The 16,167-nt window shown below is 35.9% G+C and overlaps 1 protein-coding gene across 2 annotated transcripts in view; it reads right to left on the bottom strand.

Annotated features, from left to right (window-relative positions):
- The window catches only part of LOC131042896 (phosphatidate phosphatase PAH1), a 36,506-nt gene extending 26,235 nt beyond the window's left edge, over positions 1–10,271 (bottom strand). Inside the window, exons 1-4 of one of the 2 annotated variants that reach the window (XM_057976224.2) lie at positions 7,127–10,271; positions 6,375–6,976; positions 6,205–6,278; positions 4,374–4,458 (exon numbers count right to left, since the gene is read on the bottom strand). In XM_057976224.2, the coding sequence (XP_057832207.2) occupies positions 4,374–4,458; positions 6,205–6,278; positions 6,375–6,976; positions 7,127–9,182 (2,817 nt within the window). In that variant the 5' untranslated portion in view covers positions 9,183–10,271. Of the gene's footprint in view, positions 1–4,373; positions 4,459–6,204; positions 6,279–6,374; positions 6,977–7,120 lie in introns of both variants that reach the window. The other variant, XM_057976223.2, reaches the window with a different exon arrangement.
- Positions 10,272–16,167: the final 5,896 nt, after the last annotated feature.

Raw genomic sequence — 16,167 nt, 5'->3', positions numbered from 1 at the left:
TGGGCGGACTTTAGGCATCCCTCCTCTTGCTTGGGCGGACTTTGGTGGTGTCCCCTACATGGCTTCCAATGCATACATGGCGGACTTTGATGGTTGCTCCATGCAAGGCGGTCTTCAAAACATCCCCTCATGGGCGGACTTTAGAGTGCTGGCCATCATGGCCTCTTCAACACATGGCGGACTTCTGGATAGCCTCATTTGTACCTGCAAAACCCTTCGTTTAGCCAGACTTAGAAGATTTTTAGAAAAATTTCAAAATTTCACAACTTAATCAAATTTAATCGGATTAACTTGAAATTTGAAATCCATGCCTAGGTGGATCATCTGAAGCAGCAAAAAGCCTAAAATCTAGGGATTTAGCTTTTTAGATCGAAACTTGGAATTTTCGAGTTCCGATCGAAGCTGGTCAGTGGTGCAAGTGTAAACCCTAGGTTTGCATCCCGAAAAAGCAAAAAGCCTAAAATCTAGGGATTTAGCTTTTTTAGGTCAAAATTTGGAATTTTCGAGTTCCAGTCGAAGCTGGTCAATGGTGCAAGTGTAAACCCTAGGTTTGCATCCCGAAAAAGCAAAAAGCCTAAAATCTAGGGATTTAGCTTTTTCAGGTCAAAACTTAGAATTTTTGAGTTCCGGTCGAGGCATGTCAGTGGTGCAAGTGTAAACCTTAGGTTTGCATCCCGAAAAAGCAAAAAGCAGACATCCCTAAAAAATAGGAAAAACTTTCTAAAAATAGCCATATCGGGGATCGGGCTAAAAATGCCAAAAACAAAACTTCCTAAAAAATAGGAAAAAGCAAAAAAGCAAACTTTCTAAAAATAGAAAGTTGTCCAAATTCGTCCAAATCGATTGCGATCTTCGTCCTTTGGCCTTTCTAAGCACTCTGGTGGTGTTCACACTCCGGAATCACATAACTTGCAAAAACTAACTTTCAATCGTCAAGGCCTAAAATGCTCTAAACTGGACAAGGCTTGGTGAAACTGCAGCAAAAGGTTACAGGACACTAACAAAACCCTAGAAAGCAGGAAAATCAGAGGGTCCCCATTTGCAATGGGGCGATGTGTGAAAAAAAGGTCACAACAGGTACTCCCTAGGTATGTCTCAGACCTACCTGGGATGTACCCCCAGTCCTTGGTATATACCAAGGGCATACCACAGCCAAAACCCATACCTGGACCCATTTGGTACAGGTATGTCCCCAGGTACGGGCATACCCTGCAATATAAGCTTGCCCTTATCTGGCCAGCATGATCCCTCATCATTGAGAGTCTATTTGTTCCACTAATCAAGAGTACAAGTATCAGTTTCAGAGTAATCTATTTACTCTCTCTTATTTCTGTGTGTGTTCCCTTCATTTTCTGATGTAAGTTCTGAGAAGCACAAATCAATTGGCACTAGAATCTAGTTAGCTTCCATCTTTCTTGACTGAGATTCTGGTGTCTGGCAATATTTTTGGTTAAGGTCTGTGATGATCAAATCTATACTGACTGCTCCTGTCTCTTCCAACAACCTCCCTGCTATATCCAGCTGTTCTCCACCCCATTTTAAACCTATAAATGTAGTCCTATGATGAAAAATGCAGTTTATTCACACTACCCTGTCATCTGACCAGGCATTCTTTGTTCAGCCTCCTCAATTTTGAGAAGGATACATTTCTAGTTTATGTCTTTTACTACCAGCAATCTCCATTTGCAGTGAGCTTGACCAAGGACCTTGTAATTCATCAGTGACTCATCCAGGTTTTTACAGCAGAAGGAGGTTTCCTTCCAGATACAATATTCCAGAACTAAGATCCTCTCCAGGAACCAGCTGCTTTAATTATGCTCAACCCATTCCTTCCAAGCATTGCATGTTTTTGTTTGTCTCTTTTCCATTCTCCAATTTGAGAGTTGATCTAAGCCAATGCCAAGATTTGTAGAAAGGAATGGGGACAAGTTTGTAATCCTTAAGGAATTTTCTTTACGATGCTGAAAAGAGTCCATCATTGTGTTGAACTATGTCACAAGGTTTGTATTCATGATCAATGAAATTTGGGAAAAGAATCATTATAAAATTCTAATAGTATATATCTAATATCTATAAATAATGCTCCCCCATTGAGGAAGATTAAAATTGAATTTTGAGGGCCTATCATGTGGTACTAGCAATTTGGGTGGTGCTGCATTCTGAGAAATGAAATAGTTTCCCTAGTTTAGGGTATCTTCTTCTAGGAGGAACAAATGACGATGCCGAATTTGGTGCTCTATTAGAAGGCCTCAAACTATGAATCAAAGGTAATGTATAAATGGTTGACATTGAAGGGGATTCACGAATATGCATTACTTCTGTTATGAAAAGAAGAGCACCCACCTGGAAACTTCAGAAATGGATAGATACAATCGTACCCATTTTGACAGATTAGAGGACTATACAATTAAACACATTTACAGGGAAGCAAATATGGCGGTGGACCTGTCATCAAAGATAGGCATGAAACAAACTGTTGAAATTGTAAAACCAGAGTGCTGCAACATGCCGCCTGTGTTGAAAGACATTCTGGATTTGGATCACGTCAATACTGCAAGCAAGCCTTCCTTTCAAGATCCATGTGGACAGGGAAATCCTGAGGAAATATTCAGTCTGGATAACAGTCCTCTCATTCAAGAATGTTGCCATCCAACAGTTTAAATTGACTACTTAGGATCATCTCCTTCCAAGGATATAATGGAGCAGACGGTTGCAATAAGGAATCACCAGTGCTGCTGTGCACGTGGAAAATTAATCCAATCAGCTAAGGAGGCTCTTTGTAATTCCTATCCAGCAACGGAGCATGTGATTGTTGCTGTTATCAGGATGGAAATTTTTGAAAATAGCCATGTACACGACAGCAAAATTCTGGGTGCCTTTGTCATGACCTTTGGGGATGTGCTACGCCAGAAGATGTTGGGGAAACTTGCTACTAAAATATACTTACAGTTGAGTTGGCACAAAGAAACGCTTGAAGCAACCTGAAACTATGACCATTTTGCTGCTGTCTACAATGTTGGAGGTGTCTTCAGTAGACTAGGAATGAACAACATTGTGGAGTTAAGTGAATGTTTTAATCTGTTCTCAGAAAGATTAGCGAAGTGTAGCATGGAGCTTTGGAGGAATTATGTTGTTATGCAACCAAGCCTCCTCTCTCCTCCACAGGTGGAACACTTAGAAGAGCTTCGAGAAGGTCTCATCTATCTTCTGAACAATATGAAATAAATTCTCCCACCAATAAAATTTTGCAGATTGGTCAATGTAGACAGTAATATCTCTTTTAGTTTTTGCTGTTTAATGAAAGGGAGCTACCCCTCTGGTGGCAACTTGCCCGAAAAAAAAAAATCTATAAATTATCTTGAAATCAAAATAAATTTAAAATTAAAAAAGAAAATAAATAATAAATAAAACGTTTAAATAAATTAATATTTGTAATAAATAAAAAAGCAAAAGATAAAATATAAATAAATGAAGCTAATTAGAAAAACTAAAAATATTGAAATGATAAGATTATCACTAAATCGAAATATACAACTAAAAGAAGAATCAATTTTAAAATGTTTTGTTTACATAGAGGATTCACAATGAATAATAACACCTTGGAAGAAGTTGAAATAAGGGACACAAAAGACAAAAGGCCCCACAGAAACTTACAAACAAGGGAGGGAAAAAAAACGCAGGGAAACAAACACTAGATGAGTTGAAACAGATTCGCGGGGAAAACAATTGCAGGAAGCAAAATGTGTAGGCAGCAGAGTGTCAAAGCCTGCCGGAAGTGATGGAAATTATTTGTTGCAGTAAATAATTAGTACACATAAAGAAAAAGGGCAAAAGAATCTGTCAAAAGAATCTGTCAAAATAAAATGTGTAGTGTTAGATGAGAACAAAATGTAGTGTGGGGAGAGATCATAAAGTGCGGTGGTGTAGGAGCCAGAAGAACAAAAATGCCCTACAACCAACTTAATTTTTCTTTTTTATTCCTTTTTTAATTTTAAAAAAAACATGGATGCCCCCAAATTCCCAAACACTTGTTGCAGAACCTTTATATTTTCATTTTCACAACTGTACAAAATCAATGGCATTTTTTAACAAATTTAAAAGGTTTTTTATAATGTTAGCCAGATTTTGAATTTCTACTATGAAATGTAGCAAACTCTGTGACATAGATGATGAATATGATTTTTGTAAAGATTCTGTTTCTTTGAAGGTCTTAGTATTTCTGTGTGTTCATGTTATTTTGTACTTGCATGCAGCCATAACATCCAGCTTTCCTTTGGTTTTTCCAGGCACAGATCCAAGAGAACTATTTATGTCTTGTAGGGTCAGAAAATTATTATTGCACTGTAAAGAATTTCATTTTGATGATTTAATACCTTGATAGCAGAAAAAAGTCGTGCCACACCAGTTTGTGTCCAGTCTTTTCCAACCAAAGGCATCACCTGCCCCAGCACATCAGATCTGCATACAAGCCACAAATACAAAATTACAAGGTATGCTCATTTTGATTGATTGTAATCGCTATTACAATTCAAAGTAAAATAGTCAAAAAACTTTACTACAAAAGGATGTTTACAACATGCGGTTTTTAAATTGTGCATATGTACTTTTTCCTTGTCATGTGCTTTGAGTAGCATTTCTCTTTAAGCTACTGATTGCAAAACCACCAATCAGTTGCAAATTTCAAAGACTAAAGTAACAAACACCTAGTAAAAAAGAGTAACATTACAATAAAGTGAAGGATACTGACAAAATCATTTGAAACCAATCCCACTAATTGTGAATCAAATTGTAGGTTATAAATATTTTTTTTCACACTAACAATCACCATAACGCTCATCAAACATACTTAAGTTATTATCAATTCATGAATGCAAGCACTGGCTGTAGAGCTCATTAGATAATAAAGGATAAGTTAATTACATATTTGCAGATATGTCAAAAGTCTTAACAAGCTACCATACAGGTAGAAAGCTAATTAAGTTTAAAGTTTCAAAAAAAATTGTGAATCTTCTTGCCAAACAAAAAATTATATTTATATAAGAGTCAAGTCAATCACACTTTTGACAAGAGGCTATAATTTCTACACTTTTGTAGGCACTAATTTGACTCCACAAAGATGGAAAGATTAATCTGAAAAACTGAAAGAAACAATTTGGTCTTTTCTAACATAGAACTTTAAGTTTCCTGAAAGAAACAATTTGGCCTTTTCTAACATAGCACTCTTATCTTTCCTATGATGCCTAAGAGAAAAAAGTGAGCAAACTAAATTTATAAAAGTCTCAACAATAACTTCCTTTGGTATTTATCATCCTCCAAGCATCCACAGTCACAAACAGGATTTTAAGAAGAGATTCGTTTATAATTATATAGTACACATTTAAAATCAAGGCCAACTCCTATGATAAAGTAAATACAATGAACCTCATTCAGCCCATTCTTAATCCTTAGGAATATCTTTACTATATAAAAATGCTAATAACTGCATCTCCATCTGCAGTATGTTCTTAATTTTGGTCTATATACAGTGATTAATCATCGTTTTTCATCCAGGAATGAGGTTTCCATGGAGTTATACTCCCATTTCTAATCTGTCTTCCTCGTCAATATCATATCCTACTTGTTTTCAATTTTAATTTAACTTTTACCATGCACTATGATTTTAGCATACACCGCCCAAGCAGCAGCAACAGGTTCTAATGGCAAAAAGATTCTTTCCCTTGTTTCACGGTCACCACAAATTCTTTATGAATGGATCCAGACCTACCACATTTATAAATTAAATTAACATCGTCCTAGGCTCCCAAATATTAGTGCTTCGCAATTTATTATAATGTTATCCTGAAACTATAAATTAAATAAACATTGCCATAGGTGTGTAAGTATGTGTGCTTTATGATTTTATTATAATGTTATATTAAAATCATAATATAACAATTTAGCAATGCCAAGGACAGCACAATATACAAAAACAGAAACTCAACATGGTATCATTTTATTTTAATTTAATATTTATTTTTTTAAATGCAAATTTATACTTGTCAAATTTAATTACGATTTTTTTTTTCAAATTTTACCTTTGTCAAATTTAATCCAAATTTTATTTATGCTGAGCTTGAACAATACAAAACTTTGTGACATATTTCCTCTATAATAGTTCAACCAGGATTCAACATCCATCCAAGATAACAATTTGATTTCACTTACTTGGTGATAGTTCCGTCAACGTCCGATATCACAATTCGAGTGTTCCATTTCCACAAATAAATCCGAGCATCAACCTGTCCAAGTTTTAGAAATAAACAACCTAATAAACTACATCAACTTTTTGCCCCAAAATCTAGACCAAAAAGTGAAATGCTGAAATGAATTCTAACCTGTTGCTTCCCCCATATAGTAGTCAAAAAAGTAAAGGTGATCATGTTCTGGCCTTCCTTAAGATTCAATGATGCTAACTGCTCTGATGTTGGAATATTTGTCTGCACCTTACGTTTCTGTGGTGGTTTACTTGAACCACTTTTTAATTCCACTTCCTTATCACAAGAACTCTGCGAGGAAATCTCTTGGTCAACCACTGACTCAACCTGGGAATCTGATCTTCCTGAGGTGCTTTTTTCAGGTGTCTTAAGCCTCCTGAATGTAAAAGGCCAAAGTCTCCAACGTCCACTGGAAGATGGAATAGTGTTTGATGCATAATCATTTACTGCTTTTGTTTCTACATGATCTACAGAAATTTCACCCTCCACTTCAGCAGGAGCTTCAAGACCCAATGCAACCATTCCAAGAATTATAGGCGCAGCTGCAGACCAAGGGTAATATCGGTTGCTAATTTTTACAACAAGCTTTTCATTTTTTATTATCTCAGCCCCTGAACTCCTAAACACCTCTCTTGATACTCGTTTAGAATCAAAAGCTTCAGCTGCAGCCTCAGCCCCCATTCCCTTGAAAAGCAAATCTCTACAAAGAGAAATTTTTACATCTACAATGAATTCAATGCCAACAAAAATTAATATAAAACATAGGTGGAAGCGAAAAGAAATCCTACGAAGCACATATTACTCAACAGAAAAGCAAAAGTGTCATTTTAAGCTTGCTATTTATTAAAATGGGTTTTGTGCCGTACCAGTACCCATATCAGGTTGCACACTTTTGTTTAAAGTATCTTTGTCATCCAAACTGAATGATTCAGAAGCTCCAGCTGTTTGATCTTTCTCCTTTTTAAGAAGATCATGCTTTGCATTCTCAAATCTTGGAGTGTAGATATCATTATTTGGAGTCCATTTGCAGAACGAAGAATTGATGTCAAGAGAATGTCTATACACCCGCTCAGTGACTGCTCTTTCCATACTGGCAGAAGGGACTCTCAAATTTGGCAGTGAACCAGATGCTTGTGCATTGCCTCCTACTTTTGCATGCTGTCCTGGAATATGGATTGGTCTAGATCTATGCATTGAGATATCAGGCATGCTGCCAACTAAGTGTTGAAAATCAGATTTACTCGAAATTTTTGATAAGTGTGAACTTTCAGCAAGCAATGCTTGAGGATTATCAAGCTGCAAGGCAGCTGAAGAAGGTTCTGTTTCACTCCCATCACTTCCTCCCATATTACAACCTTCATCTGTCTCCAAAGGAGAAGTCAAACTATATTTTTTTTCTTCTTCCCCTGTAGCAGTAGATAGCTCATTAAGAGCAAGGCAACTTTTGAAAATTTCTTCATCATTAAATGCAAACTCAATTTCACTTTCAGTTCTTGGCATTTGAAGGGTGTCTACCTTTGATTGGACACAACACTCATCGGATTCTCTGGAATGATTCTCAGTGTGAGCCTCAATTTCTGTTATATTAGCGCTGTCTGTAAGCTGCTCTATTTGTTTGCATTCTCTCTCTGAACCAAGAACAGACTCAGAAATGCCAAAGCCATATTGAGTCTGCATGATGCTCTCACCTGTACCAGTAGCTGCAACTTTCTGCCAATTATTACCAGAATTAGTGCCTTGTTTGTTCTCCAAGTCACAGTGATCTGCTCTATTTTCAGTGGAATTATTATCCAGTGTTTCTAAAGGGTTAATTTTGTTTGCAGATATATCTCTAATTAAATTTGTACTTCCTACACGCTTAAATGATGAAATAGGTGCTGTCATTACATGACCATCCACACTCATTAAGACTACTTCTGAGCTACTATCCTCAGCTTTTCCAAAGTCCAAAACATCTTCTGATTGTGATAGCTCCATATTTTCATAATCATAAGTACTGTATCTAGAAAGAACGATATCATCAGTTTGTGAGGTATTCCCTCCAGCCAGACCATGAGTGCTTGAGCTTTCCTCCATTATGAACACTGAGGTATCTTTATATGAATTCCACCCAATGTCAGAATCCCTGCCTTGGTACTCTGTTTGACTGACCGTATCTATCTTGACAAAAGTACTCTTAATATGCTGCACTGTTGAAGGTTCTAGGCGACTAGAAACATTTTGTATCTCATTTCCATTTGCAAATTCTCCTTGCAAAGAAATAGCTGATGCTTCTTGTTGGAGACTAGCATCCTCCGAAGGCAAGAGAGCCAAATTGACCCTATTGTCCAATGTAATCTCCAAATTGGGTTCTCTGGCATTATTTTCGTCCACTGGTAAAGAGTTTGAATTGTCATTCTCAAACTGCTCATCTGACAAGTTGGAACAGTGCCCAGGAAAGGAAATGAATACCTCCCCATTGTTTTGACGATTCCTTGAAATGCCATCCACATCCAATGATGCCTTAATTTTGTTCTCTTTCATTTCGTCATCTCCATAGCCACCAACGCCACTATCAACTTGCTCTTCTATGTCTACAAGAGATCTAGCAGACTTGAAGCTCTCTCTGCGGCTCCCAATGACCACATCATCTTCAACTGACGAATGTGAACTCCTGTCTTCTTCATCAGAATCCTCTTCTCTCAAGAAATATGCCTGACCATTATTAAGCAAATGCATATGAAAATCTGCATCTACGCCATTCACCGACACCGTCACAATTTTTTCGTTGAGCTTCAAAACACCCTGAAATTTACCAAACCTAACATACCAAGGCGTGCCTTTAAACGTCCCGTCTTGCTGCTGCACTACAATTATGTCTACAGCACCACCAAACGGGTGGAACGGGGCAGCTACAGAAGATATGTAATTGCTGATCCTTCCATACATCTCTACTGGTGATAGAATTTCTAAATTTCCTTAAAACTAAGATAATGACCCAGAATATCTTCTCCTGAACACATAAACCTAAAATTGAACCATCCTAGGGACAGAAACTCAACCCATTGATCACAGTTTCAAAGACAGAACCATCCAAACGGTCAGAATTCGCCCTATTTGATAAAAAAAGGACGATAATTCACTAAAACATACTAATTCAGGCCCGAATGAACGTTCTTCTAAATTTGAAACGGAGAATTCCAAGACCTGGTTGAAGAATTCGAAAAAATCCAAATCAACGTAGGATTTAGAGCTTATAAATCCCAAACCAAAGAATTTTAACAAAGACGATGGCCAAGCCAACACCACAGCCTTGTCTATCTCAACTTTCAGAAATCCAATTCTGCTTGAGCCTGCTCCTCAACTGTCGTGTCAAAACTCCTCAATAATTAGGTCTAAGAATCCCAAACCAGAACATTTAACAAAGACAATGACCCAGCCAACACCAAAGCCCTGTGTATCTCAACTTTCAGAAATCCAATTCTGCTTGAGACTGCTCAACTGCCGTGTCAAACTCCTCAACAATTAGGGCTTCGAAAATTATGGCAAAGAAATCCTCTGTAACTAGGGTTTTTTGTTTTGGAAAACAAAATTGCCTCAAACGAACTAACTCCAGCTAAACACTTCATCGGAAGTTTAAAACAGACACATTCCCGTCCCCACAAAATCTAAGCGACAAATACCAAAACCAAAACCAAATTCTTGTGTGTACCTGACATTGTTATTTGCGTGGACAAACAGGCTGCGATGAAGTGCAGAGCATGAAATGAGAATTTATAGGTCGGACTTTCATAAGGCGATTGAAAATGGCATATTCTTAAGCATGACGAAAAATATGCTGTAGAGTGCTACCTCGATAGCTCGCCTCTATTTTCCCTCAAGAATAGTTGGTGATTATCTTCCACGCAAGCTAACTTAGAAAATTCCACCAACTCCCCCGCCAGTCAGATAGCTCCTCCACGGGCTTGGCCGGTGGAAATGGGGGATTATTCAAAGGGCAGGACAAATATTTGTCGGGACTTGGAAGACTGGAACTCACACAAGTTTTTTCTTTTTCTTTTTTTTATGAAAGACAAGTTTTGTCGAAACGGCAAGTATTTGTTTATTGTAGTAGTTTCTGGGAAGCGTGAGGACTGTGCAAAGTATAGCGACCTGAATGAATAAATGGATATAGTGCACGTGTTGTGTTTTGCCTGCGTTAAATGGGGCGGCGACAAAATTGTGGCATACTGTCCGACCAATTGGAAGATAAATGAGTGGATGATGATGATGAGTCATTCCTTTAATGGGTGGAACGCGAGATTTTTGTTTCTGGGAAATTGAATGGGAGATTTGAAAGTGGAATTTTGTATTTTAATTGTGAGGAGATGATTGTTAGGGTGATGAAGGATTAGGTTGTGTATTATTAAATTTTTGGGGTTTAGTTTAAATGGGTTTGTGTGGATTGTTTTCATGTTAGAAAATTTGGTTATTCTATATTTGTTTATTAATTGTAACATGTAGTGTGTTGGGACTAGTGACGTTGGATAAGGTTTAAGGGGATAAGTTGTATATTTGGTTTTGTTTTCTAAGGTGATGTTTTAAGATGTGTCAATTTGATATTTAATTGGAGTTAGGTGTTTATATTTAAAGATAGGAATGTTGTTTATCTCTTTAGTTGTTTGTATGATTTTTTAAATATATGTTTGTAATTTTGTGTGCTTAAAGATATGATTGTTTTCATGTTTTAGAAAATTTGATTGTGTAATGGGTTTATGTGGATAGGATAAGATTTCAAGGGAGAGAAGTGTGTGTTTGGTTTGTTTTTTAAAGGTGATGTTTTAAGATATGTTCATTTGATATCTGATTAAGTTAGGTGTTTATAGTTAAAAGATGAATAGACCTTGAATATTATTTATTCGTTTATTTGTCTATACATTTTTTAAGATAATTTTATTTATTTTAAGATATGATTGTTTTCATGTTTTAGAAAATTTGATTGTTTTATGCGTTTTAAACTGTAACATGTAGTATGTCAATACATTGGGATTTTTTTACATTGTATCATGTAGATAGTCTGTTGGGACCAATGACATTGGTGCAATGCACCCTCTAGTACCACACAGATGAGGGATTGGATCTTGTGACCACTTTCCTACAATAGATTATCAATGATGTTGGCATTTTAATATATGATTGTTTTCATGTTTTTAGAAATTTTGATTGTTCTATGTTTTTCTTAAACTGTAAAATGTAGGTAGTGTGTTGGGACCATTGACAGTGCAACACACCCATGACCACCTACTTGCAACAAGATGCTTTCAACCAATTGAGCCAAGGCCTACATCCGCTTGATTGTTATGTGTTATTTTGTATATAAAATTATTTATATTTATAAATTGATAGAATTTAGATATTATTTAATCATTTATTTGTTTGTCTGTTTTTTTATATTATTCTTTTTGTGTTTTTAGTTAGATAAAAAAAATTGGTATGAATATAGTTGTCTAGTTTCAAATCTATTTCATGTTTATTTTGAGTCAAAAAATTTATTGTCATTGTGTGTTAAATTATTTATATATAAAGATTGATAGAATTTGGCTATAGTTTATATATATCTTTGTATTTTGGGGGGGATATGATTCTTTTTTATATTTTTAGTTGTTAGATAAAAAATTTGGTATAATTATAGTAATCTGATTTTAAATTTACGTCTTAATCATTTTGATTCAAAATTTTGATTATTGTATGTTGACTCTCATGTTAAACTATTTAAATTGGGATGCAAGTTGTAAGGGGGACAATTTAAACTACCCTCGGTATGTTTTAATTAAATTAGTATGTCTATTTACTTCATTTAGCATAAAGAAAGTGTAGAGGGGATTCACTACCCTCGAAGTGATAAACCTCAAGGAATAAATTTTATTTCGATGCCTCACTAAACTAGCACTCTGGTGAACCAGGAAGATACAAAGGAAATAAAAGAACACTACACTAATACAAAAATAGCATAAGCATATGAAATACTGGAAATTAATATAATCGTACAAGAGTAAGTACTTAACCAGAACATAAATTTTACCAGCAGTCTGCATAGGTCTCAGACTTAGGACACTAGCACGCCATGAAGACTTCTTTTTGCGCACTATGTTGTCGTTTTTACGAACAAATAGAGAAGAAATTGTCATAATCGCTTTGAAACTACTCCACACTTCTTGGATCTGTTTGCCACCTACACACACTTAAACGAGGGAAAAATGTTGGGGTTGTATAGAGGTTTCCCTTAGTCAAATCCTTTCTTTGGTGTTTCTACCTCTATAGATAGCCAGATAGATAGATTCAGATAAAACATAAATGATAGTGTAATAGAAACAAACCCCTCTTAATGGAAGAACACCCCTATTACAAAAGATGAAAGATACGATAGAAACAAACCCCACTTAATGGAGGAAAACCCCTATGATAAAATAAAAGATGCAATAGAAACAATCCTTGCTTAGTGGAGGAAAGCTCCTATGATATATGATAAATTATATAAAATGTACTTAGATAATAAATGTATTCTGAGCTTAGAAAGTATGACTGTATAGTGGTATAGCATATAAGAAAGAGGAAGAAGCATTACACAGCCAAGACCCCTCTCATGAGATGGTAGCATAGTTATATTACTAGTGTCACGAAGGATTGTGCACAATGGCTCAAGCTTTGATGCTTAGTGATCTTGTGCAACATGGAAACACCTTTGAGCCTATGGGTTTCTCATGATGAAGGTGATTCTCTAGATTATGGGTTGGTTCCCTTATAACACCTCCTAAAACTATTGAAACTTGCTTGGAAAAGAGGGAGAAATATTGCTTGAAATGAAACTCTATGCTACTAGGAGGCGATGCACCAATATTAGGATCTAAAAATGATAACTTGACTCACAATCTGAATTATCAAAAACTTTGATCTTCACAACTGAACCTATAGTATTTATCACATGAGCAATTTATACGAAGGCGTTGTTTTCAATAGTTTGTGTGAAGGAAACTATGTTTTACAACTCCACAATATTGATATAACAATTATGCACAACATATAACTTGTACTAAGCATACATTTTCTTACTCCACATTACTTGGAATGAACAAAGAAGCAAAGGATTAAAGACAAATCATAATAACTAACTTTAATTCGGTCAACCATAACAAAGAACAAGATGATTCAGAAAAGGAAGATTATTATTTCTTCTGATGAGGATACTGAGGTTGAAAAAACCGATAATAAGAAGGGTAAGGAGGAAGATGAAATGCTGGATGGTGATCATGGGGAGAACCTGAGCACACAGAGAATGCAAAATGAGGGTCAGGAGAACGACATGGGAAATCAAAATGACTGTCATGGTGACATTGGTAATGACAGCATCAAGGGTTTTTGTGAGGTCATTAGCAAAATGGTGAAAGAGATTAGTGACTTGAAGACTGACCTCAATGTGATAAAAAAGGCTACTATGGGCGAGAAGCCTCTCTCTGAAAACGTAAAATAATTAATGGTTTCTATTAACAAGGCTTAAGCAATTGAGGCTATGGTTATTAAAATTCTAGAAACGGAAAAGAAGGTGAAGGAGTTAGAAGGGAACAAAGATGTTAAGGGTCTGGATACTAACCTGAACAATCTGGTCAACAGAGTGGATAGGATGGAGCTTACTGTGAAGAGGATTGCCGAGCAAAACTTCTAGATCCTTAAGGCCACTATTGACCATGTTAACATCATGATTAACAAATTTGAACAGATTAAAGGCAAGGAGGATGATAAGGATCAAATGGAGAAGAAGGGTCACGAAAAAAGAACAAGGGCCAACACTCAGAAACAGGTTGATATCAAGGAAAACGAGCTGGAAGAAATGAAAAATTTTGCGATCGAAATGAAGCAAATGGTGGTTCATGCTAAATAACTTATGAGAAACATTTAGTTGTTCTTGTGATGTCTTTGTGCTTTCCTTTAGTTGTCTAGTGTTGCTTCCTTTGTCTTGTGTTCCCTTTTTGTTTTGACTGGGAACTATTCTTTATGTGGGTGATCAGGCACTGTTGTTTTATGCCTCGTTTATTCTTTATCTTTCTCCTGCTTTGTAACAAGGTTTCGGGTTCCTTTCAAAACCCTGTTTTTAATTAATCAAAACAAGATGATTCAGAAGGACAACTTGTTGCTTTTATTCAATATGAAAGGAATGCTATTACAATTGTTTCTAGAATTTAAAAATGTTGAGTTACAGTTATTTTTTCTTTAGCGTGGATGAGCTTCGAGAGCTACAATACAAGCTAAAAGAAAACAAGAACCAAGGAGGAAAGAGAGTGTTGCCCCATATTTGAAATACCCAAAATTTGAACTTCAAATTGGTCCCAATGTTGTATGAAGGCTCAATTATGTATTTCTACAAAATGAGTGAGCACGTGATCTAAGGTTGTCATTCTTAACCTACATTATCGTCAATTATAAATATGTTAGTCAAAATGTGAAAAATGGACGATTTTTGAAAATTATAATAAATTGAGGGTAATCGCTTTGTGAACATGTCCTAAGAATCATTTTGTGCCATATGACCAATTTTTGCCTAAACCCAATTCACAGTTTGCTATATTTTAAATTTTCAAATTTTGATGTTCCTTGCTCTAAAACAATTAAAATCCCTCACCCTAGGTTTCGTAATGAGGACTAAATGAGGTTATGTGCTCATTTTCCTACCTTGAAGGCATATTTCAAATTTTGGAGCATAACTCCTTACCAATTGAAAGTTGTGGTCCTTTTTCCTAAACCAAGGCATTGAAGTTTAATGGACAATATTTGAATTATTCTTTTAAAAATAATTCAAATATTTTAAATTGTTTTCAATATATTTCTCGTTTTGCCCTTTTTGAAGAGGAAGAGTAATCAAAAGTCTTTATGTAGGTTCTGATGGAATAGTTGCAACTGATCCTTTTCTTAATTCCCTTTGTTGCTCAAAAATTTCATATTTCTAACCTTGGAAGGTTAAAAATGCTAAAAAAGGAAGCAATCCTAACCTAATATGCTCAGTTGCTAAAAAATCCTAGCATTCTAACCTCTATTCGAGCATTTGAAAGAAATTTCTAAGTTATCTTCATCTATTGAGCAGAAGTAATACAAGGCTTTAATGGATGGGTTGTTGTTGTGCTAGTAAACAAGCTTGTAAAATGGAGAATCAAACATGAAATTTATAGCAAGGAATCTCTCAAAATCTTTGATTTAATGGAGCACTCTAAGATACATTCTAATATTGTAATATTTATTTAGGTTATGAGAGTTGTACACACTTCAATCACATGAATTGCAGGTGTCCATGGTTGAGCCTCATACCTATGTCGGATTTCTTGAAGACACCCTAATCTGTAGTGTAAAAAAAAATTGGCTTGGCAAATGGAGGCGACAGAATAAATTGGGAATCGATCAATAAGTCACGCCATTAGCAAGAAAGACTAAATAGCAGCTATTTATTAATTAGGCTCAGTTTAATATCAGGGGGGGCAGTAGGCTTCTTCCTCGCTAGCTCCAGGTAGCTCCTCATTGAGTTTATGATTCCTCGGGGGTTCAATAGGATGGAGTAACAAAAAGAGGAGGGGGTGTGCTTTCTAAACAATGAAGTATTCAACTAGGATGGTCCTTCCTGGATGGGAACATGTAGCTAAGCTTCTTTCTCCAACTCACAGATGAACATAATACTTCGAAGACATTGTGAAGTTTACCAACGCATGTGAACTGTTTGACAGAATGATGCAAAATGTGGTAGCATAAACACTGCATGTTCACTATTTGACTGAATGCTTCAAAGAATTGTGGGAGCATAGATACCACATGTCCACTATTTGACAAAAATCCTCGATGCACCATGAACATTAAACACTGCATGTTCACTGTTTGACAGTATGCATATATTTATTAATCGAGAACCTGGAACACC

Source organism: Cryptomeria japonica, chromosome 1, assembly GCF_030272615.1.
Source record: "Cryptomeria japonica chromosome 1, Sugi_1.0, whole genome shotgun sequence".
Classification (NCBI taxonomy): domain Eukaryota; kingdom Viridiplantae; phylum Streptophyta; class Pinopsida; order Cupressales; family Cupressaceae; genus Cryptomeria; species Cryptomeria japonica.
This window is presented reverse-complemented; position numbering and strand designations above follow the sequence as displayed.